This window comes from Alexandromys fortis, unplaced genomic scaffold (assembly GCF_014885135.2).
Source record: "Alexandromys fortis isolate MF-2015 unplaced genomic scaffold, M_Fortis_MF-2015_v1.1 scaffold_75, whole genome shotgun sequence".
Classification (NCBI taxonomy): domain Eukaryota; kingdom Metazoa; phylum Chordata; class Mammalia; order Rodentia; family Cricetidae; genus Alexandromys; species Alexandromys fortis.
The window spans coordinates 1,827,538-1,852,743 of record NW_026067956.1 but is presented as its reverse complement, the minus strand read 5'-3'; the positions used below and the strand labels follow the sequence as shown (position 1 = coordinate 1,852,743).

The window sequence follows — 25,206 nt, the reverse complement described above, 5'->3', positions numbered from 1 at the left end:
TCTAAGTACTGGGATTACAGACCTGCTCTATCATGCTCAACTTTGGTCTAGTCCTTCAGACTGTACAACTAAGCAGATAAGTTTGCATCCTTCCACATGCTGCACAGAAGACCTGTTCATTTATTATTAATTAATCTAATCATTAAATAGCCTGAAAGGTAATTATTATTTTTGTCTTTTTGAGACAGGGTTTCTCTGTGTAGCTTTTGGTTGTCGTGGAACTCACCCTATAGACCTTGAACTCACAGAGATTTGCATGTCTCTGCCTCCTGAAAGCTGGGATTAAATATGTGCACCACCACTTCCTGCCTATTTTATTTTATGTGCTTGAGTGTTTCCCCTGTGTATATTTATATGCACCACATGGGTGGAGTATCCAAAGAGGCCGGAGGAGGAAGGTGTTGGATCCCCTGGAATTGAAGTTACAGGCACTGTGAATTTTCATTTGGGTTCTGGAAACTGAACCTGGGTCCTCTGCTAAAGTAGTTAGTGTTTGTAATCACTGAACCATCTCTTCAGTCTCTCTGAACATTTTCAAAGCATAATTTTCATTATTGTATCAGGTACACTCCTCTTTTTCACAAATTTGACATTTTATATAGTTGGGTATTTAAAAAAATAATAGGTAATGAATAGTGACTACCTGCCAGGTTTCTAGCTCACACTAGACTGCATGGGAGCTTCAGTCAGAACTGCCAGTTTTAGAATATGTGCAAGATTATCCAGGGAAAGAAATAAACTACAAATTGTTTAGAAAATACCTTTGCCTAGGGGAATGGAACAGAAATTTATTTTAGAAGTTGAGCCAGAAGGGATAATCTCAGGTATTGCTGAGCATAGGTGATAACTCTATTTCAGAAGGTATTTCCAGTGAGTTTCAAGTTTGCATTCTGCAGTGTTTAATGCAGGGGAAGACACAAAAAAAAATACAGATCAGCACTTCCATAAATCATGGTCTTAGTGGCGAAGTGGAGGGACCATGGGGTAGCCATGGAACGTGATGGCAGCCGAGACAGACATGCTGTGGGAAGAACAGAACTTTTAACTCCGTGTGTGCCTGTTAGTGTGGCTGTTGCTGACTAGAAACCACGCAGGTAGGGCCAGAGCTAGAAGACGCTGGGAAAGGAAATGGACTGCTCTTGTGGAGAACGTTTTGCCAAAGACCTTGTTTGTGTTGCCCAGTGTTGTCCTGTGTCTTCAGGTGTGCTCTATGGTTTCTATACGAGGAAATGACTGTCAGGTGAGGAGATAAGATGAAAAGATAAACAGGCATAGCTGACTGCTACTTATTAAGTGCCAGGTGAGTGACAGGAACAGGGAGGAATTTAGAGGAGTGAAAGACCTCTGCAGGCCTGGTGATTAGGGAAGGCTTCACCGCCTGGGTTACAAAACATTCCCAGCAGGAGACCTATGATTTCCAGGGGTGGGAAGGGAAGGCCTCAGTTCCCTGAGGAGGAAATTTGGCCTGGGAGCCAAGCATAAAGGACCAGAATGAGCAAGGCTTGTTTAGGCCGCAGAGACAGGCTTGGTCTGTCCCAAAGGAGAATTCCATAGGTTGACTGGCAACGGGATGAGGAGGCCTGGTGGAAGCTTGGGACCCCTGCTGACAGCTAGGCCAGAGGTCAGCTTAGGTAGCTGGTCTCTTTAGATTCAGAACTGTATGCTTCTGCAGTCATGGAGAAAGATTGCTGGATTGCAGGGCAAGTTTAGAAGACTAGGTAGATGACTCTCAAACCCACTTGATAGAAACGTAACTGGGTGAACAAGAAGTCAGAGGAGGCTGGTCTTACTCAAGTAGCCTTGATTTCAGAAGACACGGGAAACTTAGAAGACCTTGCCCGCCTGAAAAGAGATAGGAAATGTCCTCAGGGAGCAAGGGAACAAGCAAGGTGCTTTTGACCTCGAAGCTGACCACAGAGAAGCTTTGGATCATTCAGAAGGATGCTTGGCAAATGTGGAGCCTTGGGTGGCAGGCTGGACATTTCTGTCAGTGTTTGCTGAAACAGAAGGTGCTTGTTTGCTGCAATCTGCTTGACGTGCCAGTGTCCAATGAAACACCCCAGCCATTACAACATTGTTCCTGCCTTCAGTCCAGGGATGGAAGCTTGGAAGCTTGGCTTTGAACACAGAGGACCAGAGCCTTTGCTGAAGGTGCATGCCTGTAACACACAACTTTGTTACAGCCTGTGTGACTGTTTCCCTGTCACCTCTGTAAAGCCATGACTAATCCCCCACTTTTCCACTTCCTGCACTTCAGAATGTGGGAGAAACCACTGACAAAGCTATTACTTAAGGAGATGAATTCAGGCATTTATTGAGTGGAAAGAGATTTATTGATTTCTGCTCACTGATGGCAGGACGTGTTCTTTGCAGAAACTTGGCAGAGATGGGTGGTGCCTGCTGGTGAAGTGTATAAAGTTGGCTTTTATTCATGCAAGCTGTAGGTGGCTTTAGAAAGTGATATTCATTGACCTATTTAGTTAAGTCTTATTTTTTGTATCTATCTATCTACCTACCTCTATCTATTGTTTTTTTTTTTTTTTTTTTAGACAGGGTTTCTCTGTGTAGCCCAGTGCTGGGATTAAAGGTATGTGCCCCCACTGCCTGGCTTGTTTTTTTTTTTTTTTTGAGACAGGGTTTTTAGACAGAATCTTAGTATGTTGCATGGCTGTTATGTAGACCAGGCTGGCCTTGAACTCATAGAGATCTGCCTGCTTTTGCCTCCTGAGTGCTGGGATTAAATGTGTGCAGCACCACAATTGGCCCATCTCTAGGTTTTAAGAAATACATGATTTTACTGTATTCTTCAAACTGAACTTTGAAATGCTCTTGTAGAATTTCTGTATATCGCAATCACAGAGAATGAGCTTAGCCTTGTAGGATAATCAAGCTAGTATTTTAGGGGTCCGCCATTAAAGCCTGTGCTTCTATTGGGCCTCACAGGAGCTAGTCAGATCTAAGACAAAAATGGTGGTCGAAGGAACCCGACAGTTCTGAGAGGCATGCTTTCTTTCTTTTCTTTGCACAGGGTGTCACTGTGTAGCTCAGGCTGGCCTCAAACTCACCACAGTCCTTCTGCCTGAGTCTCTAGAGTGACGAGAGTACATACAGGCACTAGTTACGATGCCGGTAAATCACCATCTTCGACCAAAGGAACTTAGGTAACAGTAGGTCGCACAGATCGGTTCTTTATCAGGGCGCAGATGGATGTGCAGCAACGACAGCCAGTTACGATGCAAAGCAGTAGGGCTTGGGTTGAGAGTGCACTGTTAGCAGTACTGGCTGTCGTCCTGGCCTCCAAGCCACACAGAAGTGATGCGGAGGAACTCAGATGGATGCTACCGATGAAGTGAGTTCAGGAGGTGGAGGTGTCCATCTGAGGAGCCCTGAGCCTGTGGAATCCTCTGCAGGTTCTGCTTTAGATGACAGGGTGCATGCCTGTGGCGGTAGTGCAGGAGAAGTGCAGGAGAGGCAGGTTTTAGGGGGAGTTGTTGGAGATGATGCGCCTACTTTGCATCATTAGCCAACTTGAGTCAATGCTTATGTGCCAGGTACCTCTATGAGTAAGCTGGTACCGGGAAGAAACTCAGTGGTTGCCCATCGCTGAATGGACAAAGGTAATCGTCTCAACTTAGGGACTGTGGGGGTCTGTAGAGACCTGGAGTCATTCTGTAGAAAAGAGAATTTGTGTTAGGGCTCGTGTGAAGGAGGTCACAGAGGCCAAGATAAGGTCCCTCAGAGCATGAGGTGGCGGTAATGCCGTGTAGGATCGGGTGACAAAATGTGTCACAGAATAATTGGCCTGCAGTCAGATGTCACAGGAGTGGCCAGTGGCTTTGGCCTCATGGCATTGATGGTAATTTTCAGAATACCATCACCTAAATAGATGAATGCTTTGGTGATGGGGTGTGGGCCGCATGTTGAGGAGTAAGAGGGCCTGCCAGTTTTGAGACTTGAGAGTCTATATGAATACTCTGTAGCTCCCTGGGCACAGGAAGGCTAAGGAATGGTGTCTAGAGGGCCAGGCAGCTAGTGCTAGACCTTTCCAGCCTCCTATTGATTTAATTTCTTTTTAAAGTCTGAGAGATATTTGGTCCAGCTATGCACAGAAGGCTGAAATTTGGGAGGAAAAGGATGGGGAGGAAAAGGATGCTTCCCTAATGAAGAGGCCCGGGACAGCTTCATTTTCTTAGCAAGATTAAAATGTGGAGAATTGGAAGTGAGAAGAACGGGGTGAGCTGAAACGATCAGAGACAGTGTGTAGAAATGGCTTAGTTGGTAGCATGTTTGCTTAGCATGCTTGGAGCCTGGTCTCCACCCCCCTGCACCATATAAAATGGGTGTGGTGGTGCATGCCAGTAGTCCCTGGGAAGGATCCGAAGGTCGTCCTTGGCAGCCCTGTGGACCACAATAAATCACGCCTCGAAGGAAACATAAAGCACTTGAAGGACTCCAGCAGTATTTTATATTCATCGAGGGTGGTAGGGTTATAGGACTTTCCAAGTTTCCTCCCCTTCTTCCTCCTCCTCCTCTCTCTCCCTTCTTACTTTGCCCAGGCTGGCCTTAGCCTCCTGAACAGTTGGGACTTCAGGTGTTGCCACCACGCTTGGCTCTTCCTCCTCCTTTTAAAATGTAGATGAAGTTTGAGCGCCAAAACTGTACCCTGTGTCTTAGAACACTCAGAGACGTGTGGCCACCACTGCTTTTTGGTCCCAGAATGTTTGCTTCATCCAAGTCACAGTCACTCCCTGTTCCCCTGTACCTTTTCATTTCTGAGGATTTACCTGTTCAGGCATTTTGTAAATGTCATACAACATGGAACAGACTTCTTCCAGTTGGCGTTATAAATTCAGGACTTGTTTGTGCTGTATAGCATGAATCAAAACTCCATTCTTTTTATGTCTGAATAAGAATTTGATTATGCTTCATTTGGTTTTCTCATAGTTGATGGGCATTTGGCTTGTTTCCACCTTTTGGCTGCTATGAACATTTGAGTATAAGTTTAGTTTTTTTTTTTTTTTTTTTTTTTTGAGATGGAGGCACTTTGTAGATCAGGCTGGCCTTGAATTTACAGAGTTCTGCCTCCTCTACCTCCAGGATGCTGGGATTAAAGGTATGTGCCACCATATCTGGCATAAGTTTAGCTTTTTGATTCAGGTATGTGGCCCAGGTAGTCCTTGAACTCCTTCCTGTTCAACCTGTCCCCACTCCCATCTCTTCCTCCCTCCTCTTCTGGTGCTGACATCATAGGCTGTGTCACCTTGCTCAGCTTGTATACAGGTTTTTGTATGGAGGTGTCTTTTCATTTATTCTGTGTATGCATGGACACAGGAGTGGAGTTGCCCTGGCATACAGCAGTTCTACTTTGGAGGAACTGCAGAACTATACGGTAACGTGCCTGCATCCCTCTCCATCCCCTCAGTGCATGGAGGCTGCAGTTTCTCCCCATCGATGCTCATACTGACACGTGCAGCCCTTTCTTTGTCAGCTCAAGGGCTGAACCCGGGGCCTTGCACTGCAGTGCTGGTGCTCTGCTGTTGAGCTCCTCTGCCAGCCCCATCTTAGAGGGTTTTAGTCACCCATTTGCAGATCCTGAGGTTTGTTTGTTTTGAGTGCTTGGGACCACAAAAAATTATTGTAGCTTTTCACTCTGTTCTCTCTTCCGCTTAACACACACCACCCCTTTATTTCATCTTTCCAGTGCTCCTCCATACTAGAGCTCAGTTCCATTCTTATATGTATTTACGTGTCTTACATATGGAAGGCTTTCCTTACAAAGTATTACATGTATTTATTGGAGAGCAGCTCATGTGTTAAAGCACATGTGGAGGTCAGAGGACAGCTGTAGGAATTGTCCTCTCCTTCCACCACGTGCATCCTGGGGATTAAACTCAGGTGTCAGGCTAGACAGCAGGTGCCTTTACCCACTGAGCCATCTTCCAGCTCCCAGTTTGCTTTTCACTTTTTTTTTTTTTGCCAGCTCCCCTCCCCAACCTGGAACATTGGACCACAGTAAGAAGGGTCCAGAAACCTGCAAGTTAAAAGGATCAGCCACTTTCGTAAGCAGTGTAGATCAGTGAAGAGTTGGCATGTGGCATAGGTGACTTGAAAACAGGACCACATATTACCTGCAGACTTTAAAACTAAAGACTGAATCTTATAAGTAATTTATTATCTCCCTTTACATAATGGTGCCTAGCGGTATTGAAGAGTCACTTAGTGCTAGCTTCTTTAGTGACATGATTGGTAAGGAGAGGGAGGGCATGGGCAATCTGGTTTGGAAATTACAAAGACAGATTACCAAATGGGCATCTCTGATACTTCACTCACAAGTGACTGATGCATTTCCGCAGACAGAACATGAGTTACATAAGGGGAGTGTCCCAGGCCCTGCCCGAATTTTACTATGAAGTCATTGGGGTGCAAATCATAGCCGATTTGTACATCGAAGAAAGACTTGTTTCAAATGATTGCTCACTCTTCTGTGGTGACTAATACACTTGACTGAATAAGCAGAGTTGTTAGCTGTTGATATTTAATATTATGGATAATTTGACAGGGAAAGGCATCCTACTTGGGAATACTGGCCTGGGGCCTTTTATGCTAATATGGTGGGTACATTTCCTGTCCTTTTTAAAAAGGCTTAGGAGTATATCAAAGTACCCATGATCCTGAAGATTATAAAGCCTGCTTAGTCATAACACAATATATTACTGAAGGTTTCTAGTTGGTTGTCAGATATAATGTTAATTAAGTCTCAATCTTGTTACTTTAGGTTTCATTATGAATAAACATGCCCATGTTACTTATTGTAATAGCGACCAGTATTTAGCAATGGGTTAAGCATTTGAAGTGTATTGGTCAGAGGCCTTAAGGATGTTTCACACTGAGTCACCATCACCACCATCCATGAGCAGAGCTTTCTCATATTATAAAATCAGGTGTGGTGACATATAACTAATCCCAGCACTTGGGAGGTAGAGACCCGAGGCAGAGACTGGGGGATTGTTGCAAGTTTTTTGTTCAGATTGGGCTACAGTGTGACACCTTGTCGCACCCCCATACCCCAAAACTTTGAAGTTGCATAGTTATTATCTGCTTATCCCCCCTCCCCCCCATTCATCCTGCTGATCCTGGCACCCACCATTTTCCTTTCCATCTCTGTGAGTCTGACTCTGGGGCCTCATGTAAGTGGAATCTTACCTAGGGTACATTTCCTTGTGTGACTGCTTCATCCCTTAGCATAGTGACCTCAAGGTTCATCCCTGAAGTGAGTGTGGTGTTGCACACCTGTGAACCCAGCACTTGGTAGTAGAGACAGGAGAATCAAGAGTTCAAGGACAGCCTCAGTTACATATATATAGAGAGAGAGAGTGAAAGGCTAGCCTGGGATACATGGGACTCTGTCTCAAAAACATATATAGCACGTACCAGAATTTGTTTCTTTTTAAAAGCTGAATGTTATATGTGTGCGTGCACAAACACACACACGTGCATGCTCACATGAGCTTGTGTATATACATATTGTTTATCCAGTCATTCAGTAGTGATTCTTGAGTTTTTTCCACTTTTAGAGAATATGAATAATGCTGCTATGAATGAACTCCTTAGCTTATTTTTGCAGAGGCAGTACATAGCCACCACCCCCACCCCCATGGTATATATGCTCACATGTATGTCAGTGTGTGCAAGAGGAGGCTAGAGGATGATGCACATGTCTTCCTCAGTCACTCTCCAGCTTGTTTTTGAGATGCAGTCTCACACTGAACCCAGAGTTTGTCATTTTGCTGCAGCTTTGCTAAGCTTTTTAGGTGGGTGTTAGGGATCTCATGCTGAGTAAAGTGCTCTTAGTCATGGAGCCATCTCTCCAGCTCCGGAATGGTTTTTCAGATAACCAGCCTTCAAGCTTTTGAGACCTCACTGCTTGAATGGGTGTGTGTCCGTGACTGTAAACCCTGACACATTCTAAAAGGTTCCTTGAAAAGCTCCACCAGTTGATGGAATCGGGGTGGGGATTTTATTTGGTAAATACTGAGCTATGGGTGTGACCCATCATTCCAGAGGCACAGAACAGGAGGATGGCTTGCGTTCCAGTCTGGGCTACAGTGTAAAATGCAAGTAAACCCATTCCCCACAATAAAACAATTGAATGAGCAAAAACTCCTGAGCTAATAAAGAAGTGCAGATTGCTGTTCACGTGCTAAAGACTGTCTTTGAGGGGCATGTAAGGGTATTTACAAATGTAGATGTCTTGAGGATAAAATGAATTTATGATTGATGTTTTAATTATTAAGTGATATTTGGTAATGATAGTTTCCAAATCCTCCCTCCCTCCCTCCCCCCCCCCCCCCCTTCTTTTTTTTTTTCTTTCTTTCTTTCTTTCTTTCTTGGTTTTTCGAGACAGGGTTTCTCTGTGGTTTTGGAGCCTGTCCTGACTAGCTCTTGTAGACTAGGCTGGTCTCGAACTCACAGAGATCTGCCTGCCTCTGCCTCCCAAGTGCTGGGATTAAAGGCGTGCGCCACCACCGCCCAGCAGTTTCTAGTTTCTTAATCATACCATCTGATGCTCCCGAATTATTAACTGAATTTGATGACCTACATGGTGTGTGTGTGTGAGTGCTGCAGAGGGAAAAGCTATTGCCAGCAGTTTAGGCACACACCTCTAACCCAGAACATGGCAAACTGAGGTGAGAGAACCATGGTTTGATTCCAGCCTGAGAGAAAGCAATAAATATCCTGTCTGAAAAGAGGCAGGGTGGAGGTGGCACGCAGGGCAGAAGTATACAGATGTATGGATGTTGAAGGAAAATGTTTAGATTCCTTGAATCCTCTCTTAATTCAAAGTAATTTGGTCAAACATTCTTAGGGAAAGCCCAGTTTTGCAGGTAGGCAGGAGGCATTCTTAGCAAACTCAAAGCGACATTGACTTTGTGGTGGGTGGTGAGATTGTAGGCTCTGAGTCAGGGTTTCCGGAGCTTTACTGATGTGTTTGTGTAATAAAGATCTGCATGAGGGCCCTGCTAATGCAGTGTGGTCAGATGTCACTGGGCAAGCCTGTTAGCCAATCTCCATGGTGTGCATGCTCGGGCTCAACCCACAGACGCGAGGAAGTGCTAACGTGCTTGTTAAGCTGCCCCTCTAGTATCTGGCCTTTCTTGCCTCCTTTGGGGACTGTCTAGAATTAGTTGAAGCACAAAGCATTAGAAGTAGACTTCAAGGCTGACTGACTGGTCACCACAGAATAATATTGGAATTAGTTTTTCACATCTAGGTAAAACTGAAGGTAAATTGAATAGTTGATATGCAAAAGTTAATTTAGGGCTGGCAAAGGAGGGACTTGTCTTATTTTGTATTTGTTATGTAAGTTAAATTGAGTAAAAACTTGGCTTCTCAGTCATGGAATTCCTTTATCCCAAATGTGACACAGACATTTATTTGGCCAAGGTTATTTGGGAAATACTACTGAGTCCACGGCGCACAATCCCTTCCTGAGAGCTTATCTTTTACCACTGGGGAGTGAGGCAGGCTGAAGCAGTTTCTTTCTTTGGGTCAGACAAACAGAAGAAAATAAAAGTAAGAGAACTTACACACATGACTAGTCTTTTTTAAACAGCTGTGTTCAGACATAATCCACATTGAAATGATGTAACCAGATTCGTGGTTTGTAGTTTGCTCGACTGTACACTCATAAACACGTTTTGTCACCCTCAGAAGAAAGCTAGACCTGTAGCAGTCACTCCTTTGCACCAGCCAGCCAGCCAGCCATCCTTACTTTGTGTTTGCACAGTTCTCCACTTGGGTGTTTGGTCGAATGGACTCTTATAGCACATTGTCTTTTGTGACTGTGTATTACATTTTTTGTATTGCTATTATTACTGTGTGTGAGGTGTGTATGTGTGCAGATGTGAGCCTGCTGTGGTGCGTGTGGAGGTTAGACTGGTTCTCTTCTTCCATGGGTCACAGGTTTGGAACTCAGGTTGCAGGCTTGTGTTGTAAGTACCTTTGCCTATTGAGCCATCTCACTGGCCTGTGCCTGTCTGTTTTCACTCAGTGTAAGCCTCGGCCGAGTAGTAGCTTGTATCAGTAGTTCATTCATTTTATTTTATTACTTTAAAGTAATAAAATTGTTGTGTGTACTAACTGCCTATGTGGAGATCAGAGAACAGCTTTGGGGAGTTGATTCTTTCCTTCCACTGTGGGTTCCAAGGGCAGAATGCAGGTTATCAGGCTTGCCCATCAAGCCCTTTCCCTGCTGAGCCATCTCTCCTGCCCCGTTCATTTGAATTATTGAGTAATGTTCCATTCTGTGGCAGTTCACATACCTGTGTTTTGCTTGATGGACTTTGGAATTCTTTCTTTTTCTACTTTATGCAAAATATACAGCTGTGAACATTTTGTCTGGGAGTTCTTGTGTGGATGCGGGTTTCTGTGTTTCTCTTGAACTCTATCTAAGAATAGAATTGCTGGGTTGTATGATGACCCTGCTTAGCCCTTTTAGGGACAGTTTTCCCAAGTGACTGCCCACTTCCATGCCAGTCAGGTGCCTTCTGTACATCCTTGCCAACCTTTGTTTTGCTTTGTTGATTATAGTTCTCTGAATGGGTGTGAGGGGCATCTCATTGTGGTTTGGTTGTCTTCCTATGGTGTCGGGCGATGCTGCACGTCTTCCTGTACTCACTGGGCACTTTTGTACCTTGTTTGAGTGTTGTTTTTTCTGATACTTTGTCCATTTGAAAATTGATTATTCATCATTTTTATTATTGACACGTAAGGGTAAGACTTCTGTTGTTGTTTGAGACACTTCCTAGTCTATGCTGGCCTCCACATTTTTATACATCTGAGGGTCATCTTAACTCCTGATCCTTCTGTCTCTACTTCCCAAGTGCTGGGTCTGCACCTCCATGTGCAGTCAAGAGTTCTCTACATATTCTAATGTAAGCCCCTTAGTATACAGATGCCATTGGCAAACTTTTTTTTTTCCAGTTCAGTGTGGTCTTTTCTCTTTTTTTTTGACTCCCACCCCTGCCCATGTTGCTGAGGATCTAGGGATTTAACTCAGAGCCTCCTGAGGTCTCTCTACTGAGTATAGCCCCAATCCCTGCCGTGAACCTGTGTGCTTGGGGTGTCACTGCCGACTTAGCAGTATGAAGATTTCGTTTATGAACATAGAGTATCTTTCCCTTTATTTAAGTCTTTAACTCTTTTCAACTGTATTTTGGATTTTTCAGAATACAAATCTTGAATTTCTTTTCAATTCATTCCTAATTTTAAATTTTTGATACTGTTTTAAGTACAATTTTTTTTTATTTCATTTTCATATTTCCATTGCTGGTGGGTGTATAGAAACACAGTTGATGCTTATCTATTCAGAAGCATATTGTTTGGTCTTTTTCTAGTGGGTCTTATAGGACGTTTCTGTACACAAGACACAACCATTGGCAAATAGAGAGATTCATGCTTCCTTCCTTCCCAGTCTGGATACTTGTGTTTGTTTTTCTTGCTTGACTGCCCTGACTAGAATGTCTAGCACAGTGGTTAGCAAAATTTGAGCAGTAAGCATCCTTGTTCTGATGTTGGAGGTTGAACTGTCTAGTCCCTCGCCATCAAGTATGATGCTAGCTTTATTAGATTGAGAAAGTTCCCTTCTCTTCTTAGCGTATTTCTCCTGAAACACTGGAATTTCTGTTAAATATTTTCCCCAAATTATTCATTTCTTAAATATGGCTTTTCTTTTCTTTTTAATCTGCAGAAATTGACTTACATACCAAATGTGTGGTGGATGTCGAAGCAAACAAAGTTATTCTGAATCCTGTAAATACAAATCTTTCCAAAGGAGATGCCCGGTAAGTTAAGAAACAATGTCATGTTCACTGAAATTATCAGTGGCTCCTGGACAAACCTGGGCGCTCCCTATAGACATAGATGCAGCCTACCAGGAGGCTGTTCTCAGGCTGCAGATGAGTGGTGAGGGGATGTTACGAGGTTTCAGACAGAGCTCCTGACAGTGGAAACTTGGATAAGGGTGAGCACTGTGGACAGGTAGTGCTGGGTGAAGATCCAGGCAGGTGAATGCAGAGAGGGCAGAGAGAGAGACTGCACTGACTCCTTAGTGGGGAAGCTGCTCCTTAGGCTTGCCCAAGTCCTGTCATTAGTCGGGGCCAGTTCCAAGTGCTACCTTCTTGAAGACTTTTCTGCAGCCCTTAGAAGGTTGTCTCTTCTAAATACAGGCGAACTGGAGACCACCTAATTTAATTACTGCACATTGCTAACTCTTTGAGGGGCACCCTGATCCTATCAGACCGAGGACAGGTATTTCAGCATCACTTGTGAATTTGGACAAATGTGGTAACAGAAGGAAAGAGTGAGAAGGTGAATTAGGAAAGAACAAATGAGATTAATTATGTTTATCTCAGAAAATGGAGTGAAATGAATTAGATAACTAAGCTGGACTCAGATCGTAGACACGCCAGGAAGCAGACAAGGAGGTTTACCTTGTAGCCCAGACTGGCCTTGAATTTATTTTTTTCTGCTCCCAGCCTCCTGAGTGCTGGATTACAGCTGTATGCTACCATACCTGTCTCTGGCTTGTATAAGAAGGAGGTGAATTGGGAAAAGTTGGTGCTGTAGAAAGCAGAGTAAAGTTGGGGATGCTTTTGTGCTGACCCTGGACTTGGAAGTCAGGTAGATACTCTGTAAAAACTGGGTAGTGTGACTTATGGTATTTCATGGTGATCTTTTGATTTGAATCTAACAATTGCTGGATGTGGGGTCAGAGATTCTGAATTGAATCCATCCATAGCTGTCATGTAGCTGTGTTTTCTCTCTTAGATAGGGCCTTGTTTTGTGGTCAAAGCTAGCCTGGAACTCATAGAAATCCTCTTGCCTCAGCTTCCTGAGTGGCTAGAGTATAGGTGTATAAACCACCATGCCTGCCTTGTAGCTAGTTAATTTATTTGAATCAAATTTCTATGATGCCAGATTTACCTATTTCACAGAATAATTTTTTTCCTTCAAAGATCAAATTAATGTTTGGTCAAATATTTCATAAAGTGCTTTGCAAATGTTTATTGTACTGATGGTGGAGATATTTCTTAAGTATCTCTAGTAATAAGGATTATGGGTTATGTTATTAATGACATGTTAAGGGTATAGTCTTGTAAAACATGATACTGGGAGTCTGGGGATGTAGCTCAGTTGGTAGAGTGCTTGCCTCACACACACAGGGCCCTGTGTTGACTGCCCAGCACCACATAAACCAGGCATAGTAGACTCCTGTAATCTCAGCACTCATGTTGGAGTCAAAAGGATCAGAAATTTAAGGTTACCTTTGGGCTCATATTGAGTTAGAGGCTAGCTTGGGCTTCCAAAAGAGTTTGCCGGGATTTCATACTGGCCAGTAAAATGCACCATGGCTCTGTTGGGCATTGCTTTTTTTTTTTTTTTTCTCACTTTGGGGACTTGCAGTGCAGATGCATTATTTGGACCCGTGGGCAACTTCGTGTAAATCTGGATATAGTGACTGCACTCAGAATTCTGACTTTGCCTCCCTAAGGCATGGCAGCTCACCCTTGTACTTTGTTTACCCGGTGCTTCTGTTATCTCTTGTTACTTCAAAAGCATAGTACCTTAAAATGGCAGCCATCAGTTTTTGTTCTGTGTTTTCTGTGCTTCAGGAGACCAGTCAGGGCACAGTGGGATGGCTTGCTCTACTCCATGTTATATAGGATCTGGCTGGGAGATTGAAGACAGGGTTTGGATTCATCTGGAAGGGCTGTGGAGATCAGGCCTGGTAGTTCACATCTTCTGTTGAGTGGAGATGTCTTTGAGGATGTGTGTAGGACTTCAATTCATAATCTGGTGACCAGTTCCAAGATGAATGTCCCAAAGGAGGCCAAGGCAGGAGGAAGCATATCTGCCTTGTATGTCCATTGTGTGGGTCACACAGGTCAGTTCTGTCCCATTTTCCTGCTCAAGGCTAGTGGAAAACTCTATAGTTTGTGAAGTTATTTCTTGTGTGTGTGTTTCTGTGTCTGTGTATATGCATATGCAGATCAGAAGTCAACCAGCAGGAGCTGGTTCTCTCTTCTATGTGGTTCCCTGGGATCGACCTCAGGTCTCAGGGATGGTAGCATGTGCTCTTACCCAATAAGCATCTCTGGTTTAGAGAAGGAACATTCAGCCCCCAAGCCTTGGGTTCTAAGGATGGCATTGGTAGGGTGACAGGTGGATATGCCCACTGTCTTTGGGTGCAGTCTTTCAGATTATGGGGTGTAGCTGCCTGAGAAAGTGACTGAAATGAAGTGAGCCTACAAACTTAAAACAGTACCTGTCCCCCGAGATCTTCCTGTCTTGGAGGTCTGTGAAAAAGTAGCACGTTTTGATTATATAGATTATTTTGGATGGTTCTTTTCTCTCATATAGTAAGAATAGAAATTGATTATTTACTATTGTAGAATACAAAGTTCCAAGAAGGATTAAGCATAATTATATATAATGTTTTTTGGCCAAATAAAGTTAAGCAACTTGACTTTTGAGACAAGGTATCCCTATATAACTATGTAGCCCAGGCCAGCCTTGAACTAATTAATGATCTTCCTGCCTCTGCCTCAGAGTGCTGAGACTATAGGCATATGCCATCATGCTCAGCTTTGAACCATAGATTTTTAAATAACAAATTTTCATTTAAGTATATACATGTACAGAGAAGTGCATAGCTTGGTTAATTTTTTGAATAATTTATTTTAACTTTATTTTAGGTGCATTGGTGTAAATGTGTCAGCTCCCAGGGAGCTGAAGCTACAGGCAGTTGTGAGCTGCCATGTGGGTGCTGGGAATTGAACCCGGGTCCTCTGGAAGAGCAGCCAGTGCTCTTAACCATTGAGCTACCTTTCCAGCCCCAGCTTGGTGAATTTTTATAAATTGGATATTCTTCTACAACCAGTACCATGTAAAGGATTGCTCAGCCAATAAAAGTGCTTGACACCAAGCCTAGCGACTTGAAACCCATGGTGGAAGGAGAGAACTGAATCCTGAAAGATGTCCTTTGACCCATGCAAGAGCAGTGAATAAAATAAGAATGAGAAAAAGGAACAGAACATTGCTAGTGTGCAAAAGATTACTTGATGAGATCTCCCTCTCGACCTTCCTCCTTTCTTCCACAGGATGTCATAAGCTAGACCAGGCTGGCCGGCCCGCTCGCCCCCTCCCTCCCCACTCCCTCCTTCCTTCCTTCCTTCCTTCCTTCCTTCCTTCCTTCCTTCCTTCCTTCCTTCCTTCCTTCCTTCCTTCCTTCCTTCCTTCCTTTCTTTCTAAATATCAAGTTGAAAAGAGAAAATAGAAATTTCAAATGTAGGAGTCAGTTGCATATGCTAGCTTCATACATTTGAAAAGAAATAAGAAGGAAATCATAAATTAAGAGGTTAAAATTTGATATCATACTCAAAAGTACTAGATCTTTTCTTTACACTTTTTTAAGGTTTATTTTTAGTATGTGTGTCTCTGTGCCTCATGTGTGCAGGTACCTGCTGAGGTCAGAAGAGGGCATCAGATCCTTTGGAACCTGAGTTACATTGGGCTATGAGCCACCCTGTGTGGGTGCTGGAACTGAACTGTGGTCCTCTGGAAGAGCAGCAGTTTTTGTTAACCACTGAGCCATCTCTCCAGCCCTACCTTAATTTTTCATTAGTGACATCGTTATCTTGTAGAGTATGGAGTAACAGATCACAGCTTCACAGGAGCTGTACTTATGACTTGGAAACTAGAGATTTTCAGTTAACATGGAAGTGTTTGCATCAGTATCCTCAGCTCTTGGGAGGCTGAGGCAGGCAAGAGGATTGCCAGCCTGGGACATAGTGAGTTCAGGAATAGCCCGGGTTTTATAGTCAGTTCCGGGTGCACAGTGAGCCCTCTAGAAATGTCCGCTGTTACTCTCAGTGTGCTGTTATTATTTTTATACTGCATTCCAGTTAAAGTCCATGCTATAATAGAGTTTAATAAAGGTGGTAAATACTTAAAAAAAATCAACATGTTTAGTTAGAACTTGAATGTCTGTGGCTGTCAAGAAGTTACCTAGGTTCTAAAGTTTTCAGCCTTTCAGGACGAGAAATTTTAGAAATACTGATTATTGGGACTGGAGAGATGTCTCAGTGGGGCTTCCTGCTGTTTTGTCGAGAACCCAGGTTTTGTTTCCAGCATTACATGATAGATCACAACTGCATGTAATTCAATTCAGGGGTTCCGATGTTGTCTTTTGGGTCCACAGACTCCTGCACACATATGGTGGCACATAAACTCACAAAGGTATAATAAGATAAGAATAATAATAAATAAGTATTTGTGTGTGTGGTCAGAGGATAACTTGATGGGGTTGGTTCTCTCCTTTTACCTTTACAGGGGTTCAGAGGATCAAATTCAGATCATCAGGCTTTTCAACAAGTGCTTTTACCCACTGAGTCATTTCACTGGCTCAGGATCTGAAAACTTTGAGTTTTCCCAACGTTGATTGGGCACTTAGTGACTAATTTGCCTTCTCTTAACAAGACGGCTCCCCTGGGCAGGAGAGTGAGCTCAGTTGGCAAGTGTTTGCCATGCAGTCATGAAGACCTAAATTCAGACCTAAGGACCCATATAAAAAAGCTGGGTTGGTGTCACACATTGTAATTCCCGCACTCATGAGGCAGCAGTGGGTAGATCCCTGGGGCCTGCTGGACAGCCAGCCCAGCCTCCTTGTCAAGCTCCAGGTCAGGGAGAGACCTTGTTCAAAAAAAGGTGGACAGAATCTCAGAAACAGCACTCGAGCTGGTCGTTTGGCGTCTACATGCCTATGGTTGCACATTCATATGCTCCTATACACATGTGTGTACACACACCAGACAGGACCTTTGATTTTGTATTTGCAGTGAATAGGATATTAATCCCTGTTAGCATCAATTGATTTGGGAAATCAGGTCAAATCTTTGCTCATGAATCAGGAGACACTTCATCACATACGGAAATGATTTCCTCTTACTTACCAACATTATGGGGAACATTATTAAGTTAAATACTTATATTTACTGTATCCCCCTTCCTGATGTGATTACACAGAACACCCACTGGAGATAGTTTATCTATTTATTTATTTTCTCATATAAAGTCATTGTGCTTACACTCTAGTTCAGTCAAATATCTTTTTAATATCTTAGCTGGAACCAGTTGAATTTTCTAGACCCATCCTTGGTGCTTTCCAGATCTTCATCAGCAACATAATTATAAGTCATTTGAGAACTAATGAATGACTAATTTCTTACCTTGTGTAGATTTTTTTTAAAGCTAGTAACATTCTAGTGTTAATTTAGCACATTAGATACCAGGTGTGGTACATACCTGTTCTCACAGGATATGGGATTGCTATGAGTTCAGGGTTAGCCTGGTCTACACAGCAAGTTCTAGGCCAACTATGACTGCTCAGGAAGAACCTGTCTTAATGCTCATTCTCCACATTTTGGAGCACTGCACTGTAACTAATTACAACAATATGGTGTAGCATGCTCTACTCTTAAGCAGGTGAAACAATCCTTAGTCACGTTTAATATCTAGTGCCTTTCACCATGGTAGGTGGTTTCTTGGGCACCATTTCTCTTGAGCACATGAGGGTGGCTTCTTGTGGAAAGTGGCAGACTCTGCTTCATGTGTGCTCATGATTACATAGGAACTTTCACCGTGTCTGGTGACAACTAACTGCATCCTGAGAAAGTTCAACCCTCAGCTTCTATGTCGGTTTTGTACTTTGTTATGCAATCAAGTGCTTTGTTCTTCGGGGTGAGCTCAGTGTGCACATTTGTACTTTACTGAGGATTTTTCTGCCTGTACAAAGCTCGTTGTTCTTCATCTGCGATGTGCAATGGTGAAGAAGCATAGCCACTATTAGAGTCACTGTTCTAAGGTGCCAGCACTGGGCTGTCCTGAAACCATCCAGCCAAGGCTTCTTAGATTCTGATCCACCTTAGTTCTACCACTCCTGGTTTTTACGTCACCACACAGCTAAAAGGTCAAAAGCATTATTATGGAAATAGTTTTGACTTCCAGACCCTCTGGAAAGCTTCGGGAACTGCCCAGGGAATCCTCAGACCACAGACAACTTCCATTTCAGGGATTTAGCCATTTTTTCCCCCTCGAGACAGGGTTTCTCTGTAGCTTTGGAGCCTGTCCTGGAGCTAGCTCTTGTAGATCAGGCTGGCCTCAAACTCGGGTTTAGCCATTTTTATAGACTCTTAAGAACATAGTGTGCCTTTCATTTGCTTGTTTAATCTAATGTTCAGATTTGAGTAGGGGGTCTGTGTTGCATATTATCTTCATGTATGTACACACTGCATCAGTCACGTTCACTAGAACAGAACAATGCATTTTGAAAGGGGATTGGTCAGGTTCGCTCACATGACACAGCAGGGGCCAGCTGGGACTGTTTTCTTGCTGCTGAGGCCAAGAACTTGATGACTTCTCAGCCTTTCTCCTCACACCTTTCATTATTTGGCTGCCCCTGGAAGGTGACACTCACATTTAGTGTCTTTTCACTTCAAATAACCTTGGTGAGAAAATTCCTCACAGGACTGACGGGATGACTCAGTGGGTAAAGGCACCTGCTGCCAAGCTTGCTGACCCAAGTTCAGTCCCCAGGACTCATGAGGTGGAAGAGAGTTCATTCCTGCAAGTTGTCCACACACATGCTGTGGTATCTGAGTCCCGTTTCCCTAATAAATAACATTTTAAGAAAGAAAGAAAAAAATCTTTTTACAGGCTTGCACAGTGGCTTATCTCTTAGTTGATTTCAGTTCCAGTCAAGTTGACAACCAAGGTTGGCAACCATCACACACACATACAGGTTTATGTGCAATATGTACTGATATATACCGTATATATTTAATCTGTTGTCCCAGACATATCTGCCTAAAATATATTTTGGTTTGTTTTTCGAGACAGGATTTCTCAGTGTAGCTTTGGAGTCTGTCCAGGAACTAGCTCTGTAGACCAGGCTGACCTTGAACTCACAGAGATTACCAACCTTTGCCTCCCCAGTGCTGGGATTAAAGGAGTGAGCCACCACTGCCCAGCTAAAATGTAATTTTTTATCCTCTCTGTTTTCCAGTGGCTTACATTCTGGAGCAATGAGGCTCTAAATTCCATTGGGTTGATAATGCCACTTGACAACCTTTTTCCTTTTCTCTGCTTCGCTGTTTCTCAGACTGGCATTCCTAGGTATCCATAAATAGTGTGAAGAAAGTGTCCTGTGTACCTGAGAAGTGTGGGCAGTAGTTCCCTCTTGAGCAGTTTAGTGATGTATGTTTACATGTGAATGGACCCATGAGCCTGCAGTGAAGAACTCTGCAGCTTTATTTAGTCCGTCATTTATTGGAATATCACACACTTTCTTTTTAGACATAGGTGGTGATAGCTCACAGCATAATGCTCCTTTGAACAAAGTTTGAGAACACCTATAATTGCCTCCTTTATTGGTTCTCCAAAGTGACTGAGATTTCTCCTGTTTCAGCATGAGCCCCAACCTTGCTTATGTATCTCAGCTTGATTTTCAGATCCAGTTTATTTTGCTGGAAAAAAAAAATGCTGTCCTAGCCCTTCTCAGTGTCCTCCAATCTCCAGTCTTTGCTCTTATCTAGATTTTGTCCTATGGCAAACCAGACATAGCATTGCTTTTGTTCACTGTGTCCCCATTATTAAGCATGGCTTCTTGAACACACTTTCCCTTCAGGGACCCCCACCCCCGCCAGCCACCTCTCCTGTTTGACCTCTATGCCTAGCCTTTCAGAAAACTGCCAAAGCCCTTGTACTGTTTCATGTTCCACCAGGAGTTCAGGAGGGGTGGTTTTTTGGTTCACTATGAGGATAATGGTGGTGCCTCCAGCTACTTGGGGAGTGCGTGTCTTGCCTGAAGCTACAATGAAAAAGCAAAATAAAACATTGTACTGTCCAAACAAAACAAGTCTAGCCAGCTTCAGCCCTTGGCTACCAATCTGAATCCCATGCTTTGGTAAACGGAGTCTGGTTACTTCTGTTCAGCGGGAGGGTTTTTTTTTTTTTTTAAAGTTGAGCAAAGTTTGAAGACTATAGCATGAGAAAAAGTCTAAAGAAAGAAAGTTTATATACCTGACAGCTCAGCTCAGTTAGTCATCTTCTGTAGGCTGTAAGCCTGCCTCATCTGTTCTCGTCTGAACCCTTCCCTCTGCACTTTGGTTTCCACATTTGCTATCCCTCCCTTGTATTTCTTTGCCTTTTCACTGTGTGTTTGTAGAGCATGTCCACAACGTCAGGTGTTCATGAATACGTTTTTCCGTGAAAAGCCAGAAGCTTGACTTGGAAAAGATCAGTCACATTATAAAACCAAATGTCTGGTTTTTAAAGACAAAAGGTTAAAGGAATATAATCATAATATTACCATCTTTTTGAGGGAGGGAAGTGATACCTTGGTTTTATTTTATCAAATCCTGTTTGTAATTTTTTTTTCCTTTTTAAAAAAATCAAAGACCAGAAGCCTTCCTCTCCTGTGTCTTGTTGACAGTGAATTTTGATCCAGTGTGGCTGTGGGGTGTTTCGGTGTACAGCAGACCCTTTGAAGAGATTGTATCTCTCAGAGGGGCCACTCTAAATGTCAGCCCTGAATCCTGAAAAGGAAAGACCTCTCTCATGTCAGCTGTACTTCCAGCTGCCCGGCCAGTTACTCCGGTTTCTTGTTTAGGTCTCTGCTTTCTGTTCCAACTGTGTGCATGTCTGTTTGTTAACACCAAGCTTGGTATGTTAAAAAAAAAAAAGCACAGTTTCTCCTTTGTGACTCTCCCATACCAAGTGTCAGATCTTAAGACTCGAGGTTTGTGAAGTTGAAAGCCTTTGGAGATTTAGATGTCAAGATCTCAACGCCTGCAGTTCAGCGTCTGGGGAGTGGCGGCAGTCGTTTTAGGGAATTCAAGGATAGCCTCCGCTCCAGAGATCAGCCTGGAAATTCAGGAGACCAGTCTCAAAAAAATCCAAACAAACAAAAAGTAAAAAAGACTAAAAAAACCAAGAATAAACAAACAAAACTCCCAAACCCCAAAAGAACGACAGCATCCCCACCCTTCAGTACTTCAAGATCTTGATTCACCCAGAAACTGATTTCTCTAGTGTCCCACTATGAACTGTTCTTGTACACTGGGGCAGACGCCAGCAAGGATGGCATGGGTGTCTCTGCTTTTACAGCAGACGTAGGGTGCTCCCCTGTCCTCCATGCTTGAATCTAATCATCAGAGAGCAGTGGAGTTTAGGAGTGCTGGTCTAATGAGGAGTGTGTGTGAGATGTGGATCTCAGTCCACTTAGTAAATCATTAGAAACCTCTTTGTTCCTTCTGATGTGTTAGAGGCATCAGTTTAGTCAAGCTCATTAGGTAATTAATGAATATCTAATACAAGCAAAGACTTCCAACCTCTTTTCGCTCTGATCCTGGTGGATGTACGGATTGGTGCTTGTAAAACACTGAGTGGTGAGATGACTGTTTTCTCTTGCACAATATATCAGGGGAGGGCTTATGCTGGTAATTTTTTTTGAAACATATGAAGTCATTTTCCGACTAATACCTTATTAGTAGAAGTCGTCATTAGGTCATATTAGATAATGACTTTTAAAAATTTCTCTGTTGCTAGATGGATGCTCATTTTAATGAAGATTTTAATTGAAGGAAGTCATGCAAATTGTAATTATGGCATGCTCATTGGACATGCCTGTTCCCTCTGCTGTGAAATGGCCTGTGTGAGACTAACAGCTCTGCCTGTAGAGAAAGTGCTCCTCTAGAGACTCGTACACGTCTGATTTAATTTCATAAGAGCCTTTCCCCCGGGAGCCTGTTTGCCCTCATTATGGGGAGGGCTGGAGCATAATTTTGTGCTCAGAGGTTGTAGATGGCTCTGTACGTGCTCCCGTTTACAGAAACACTGTGATGCTGAGCAAGTAAATTATGTATGTTTGAGGATGGCTATGGAAAGGAGTCAGGGAAGATTGTAAAGAAGATATTTGTGGTTGAATGCAGCTATTGTGTAGTTAATACAAACATACGATCAAATTATAGTAAGTATAGATTTTGCCAAGTTTGACCAGCACAGTCTAGCAGGCTGTTAAACTGATCAATTTGATAATTTGTTAGTTATGCTTTCTGAATAAAGAGTATGGAGGCATCTGCCACAGAATCAATACTTGAAGAATGTATATACATTTATTTATGTTTGAGACAGGATCTCATGTAGTATTCAGCACGTAGCTGAGGATGACCTTGAATTTCTGATCCTTCTGCCTCCATCTCCTTAGTGCTAGGATCGTAGATGTGTGCCACAGGCTTGGCTTAGAATTTATTTATATTTTATCATTGTCATTGGATATGTGAGTTTTGTCTTGCTCATGCTTTTATTACTTTCAGTGGTAATAAAAAGGAATAAACTTTAGAAAATGCTGTAAGGATGCTTTCATTTGGTAAAACGAGGACTCCATGTTATGTGAGCAGATAGTAAGTCTAGAAGAAATAAGTTATAGTCATTGGGAATTGCTAAATTCTGAATTCAGCATAAAATGGCCAGTGTATGATCTACTAGATTGATTTGTTTAATTATAAATAGTTTGGGCAGCAGTCCTGACGTTAGAGCTTTGTTGCATGCTTTGTTCTTTTCTGGGCATCTGCATTAATTACTTTCTTGCTGCTGTGATGAAAACAGCGTAAGGGAGGAAGGACTAATTTTGTCAGGGAGGGTGTAGGTACCATGGCCAGGACAGGAGCATGAGACAACGCTTGCATTGTATCCTCACGAGGCAGAGAGAGGCATGCTGGTGCACAGCTGGCTTTCTCCTTTTTCCTCTTTATTCAGTCCAAGACCCCAACCCTTGCAGTAGTGCTGCCTGTGTTCAGAGGGGTCTTCCTTCCCCAGTTCAGCCTTTCCAGAGGTACTGGGGTGTCTCCCACATGATTACAAGTCCACTCACTGCAGGTAAACTACCACAGCACATCTCCCTTCAGCCCTGTAAGGCTCCAGAGTAGATGGACTATTGGACTACCCCTGGTGCAGTTACATTTCAAGACAAGGCAGCGGCACTCATGAAGAAATGTGATGTGGGAATGTAGCCGATTCACAGCACCTTTGGAAGGTTTTCTCATCAGCTCAGCATTTGTGGATCCAGTGGCCCCACATGAAGCCAAGAGTTAGGACAATCTGTTAGCCTTTAGTTGTATGTAGTCATGGCATCAGTCCTTGGACAGCAAAGCTGGAAAGTGGGGAGCAGTCATATGTTCCTCCATGGCTTTGCAGACTCAGAGGGAAGTAGTGTGGCTTTATTCTGAAGATTGCCTGGTTCCCTAGGGGAAGTTTCTTTTGCAGATTCGTTCTTGAGTAACTTGGAGTCCTTAACTTTCATGCACAGAGTTATTTTAGAAAACACGGGTGTTGGGGCTAGAGAGATGGCTCAGCAGATAAGAGCACTGGCTGCTCTTCCAGAGGACACAGGTTCAATTCCCAGCACTATGGGAGCTTACACCTGTCTCTAATCCAGCTGCAAGTGATCTGACACCCTCACACAGACATAAATGCAGGCAAAACACCAGTTCATATAAATTAAAAATAAATAAACCACAAAAAACTAAATCACAGGTATCTTGTGGTAAATTTTATTTTTCTTTACATTTATCAAGCCTAATTTATTTAAGCTTATAATAAAATCAATTTGTTTTGTGATGCTGGGAATTAGACCCAGGGCCAAGATTGCCATTGAGCTCTACCCCAGCCTGGCTTAAAACTTCCAGGGTGAGCCATAATCATTAAGAGTAGCATTGCATGTATCTGCATGTTTTGATAGATAAATAGAGCCAGTAATGCTTTGCCTCACCTTTAAGAAAACCAAAATGGAATTTAGATAAGGATCAGAAAGGATGTAGAAGTAATATTTGCCATTTAATTTTAAGAATTTTGTTATAGAAAACTTGGCATAATATAAAACCCTTATCTGTGGCCAACAATGTCCTGTTTTCCCTCCCTCCCTTTCTTCATTCCTATATTGTTTTGAAGGAAATTCCATTTACTCAAACATTTGAATGCTGTTAAAACAGAATCATAATATTGTAATTATTGTTGTTGTTTTTCGACATGGTTTCTCTGTGTAGCCTCAGCTGTCCTGGGATTTGCTCTGTAGACCAGACTGGCCTCAAACTCTCAGAGATCTGCTTGCCTCTGCTTCAGCCTCCCAAGAGTCACCACTCTGGACCCCTAATGTGTAAGTCTAGAACTGGAACTGCTCTAATAATCTCAAAACTTTCTGAGCACGGGCATGATGCCCAAGATTGAACACTCTGCTCCTGATCTCATAACAGGCCGCAGTCAAAATGCAGGTGCATTAACAATCCTGTGTGTTTACCTTTGTGGTTTGTGAGTAAGGTGTGCATGAACCGCGGGTACGTGTTTAGACCTGAGTCTGCTCCTACAATGCCTGCTGGTTACCTTTGTTCTGATTGGTCTTATTCTCAAGGCCCCTGTTTGATGTTGCCTTTAAGACAATGGCTTGAAGGCCGATCTGAGTCTGAGAGCTGGGTGTCCTTCCAGTTCCTAACGATGGCCTGAGCTCGTACGCCTTTCTCTCTGCTCACTGTACCAGTTCACTTTCCCAGGAGTGGATGTGTTTGTTCACTAGGCATGTTCTTGGGGTGACAGTTTCATTACTGGAACCTTTAGATGCCCATAACACATAGCTCTGTTCTGCTGTCATTCTGACCACCTGCTTTCTGTGTGTGGCACCGGCTGTGTTTTAAACCTGCTGTTTCTCGGGTATCTAATGTTAGGATTGTAGTTACTGGGTAATGTACCTGTTTTCTGAAGATGAGCACTGCTTGTGAGACACAGACTGGATGTTGTACTAGGGGCCTGAGTCACCCAGAAGAGTGCTTGGTTTGGCCTGCAACTTCAGTATTTAAAAATGAGGAGACTTCATGTATAAACTCATTTGTCATATGTTTAAACAGCATGAAAATCTAACAGTGCTGGGTTTGTTGTCCCTGTGACTAGGCTTTGACCTCTTCAAGCCCAGTTCCTTTATTTGTTATTGTCAGTGCTCCTGTATGTCTCTCCCTTTCCAACCACCAGTGTAGATTCATTTAAAAATCATTTTTATTTTATGTATATGAGCCTTTTGTCTGCATGTATGTCTGGGCACCA

At 43.1% G+C, this 25,206-nt stretch overlaps 1 protein-coding gene across 3 annotated transcripts in view; it reads left to right on the top strand.

Moving 5' to 3' along the window:
- Kif13b (kinesin family member 13B) overlaps nucleotides 1-25,206 on the top strand; it is a 147,007-nt gene that overhangs the window by 3,324 nt on the left and 118,477 nt on the right. For all 3 annotated transcript variants that reach the window (XM_050152296.1, XM_050152295.1, XM_050152297.1), the window contains exon 2: nucleotides 11,750-11,843. In XM_050152296.1, coding sequence (XP_050008253.1) covers nucleotides 11,750-11,843 — 94 coding nt within the window. The remainder of the gene's footprint in view (nucleotides 1-11,749; nucleotides 11,844-25,206) is intronic.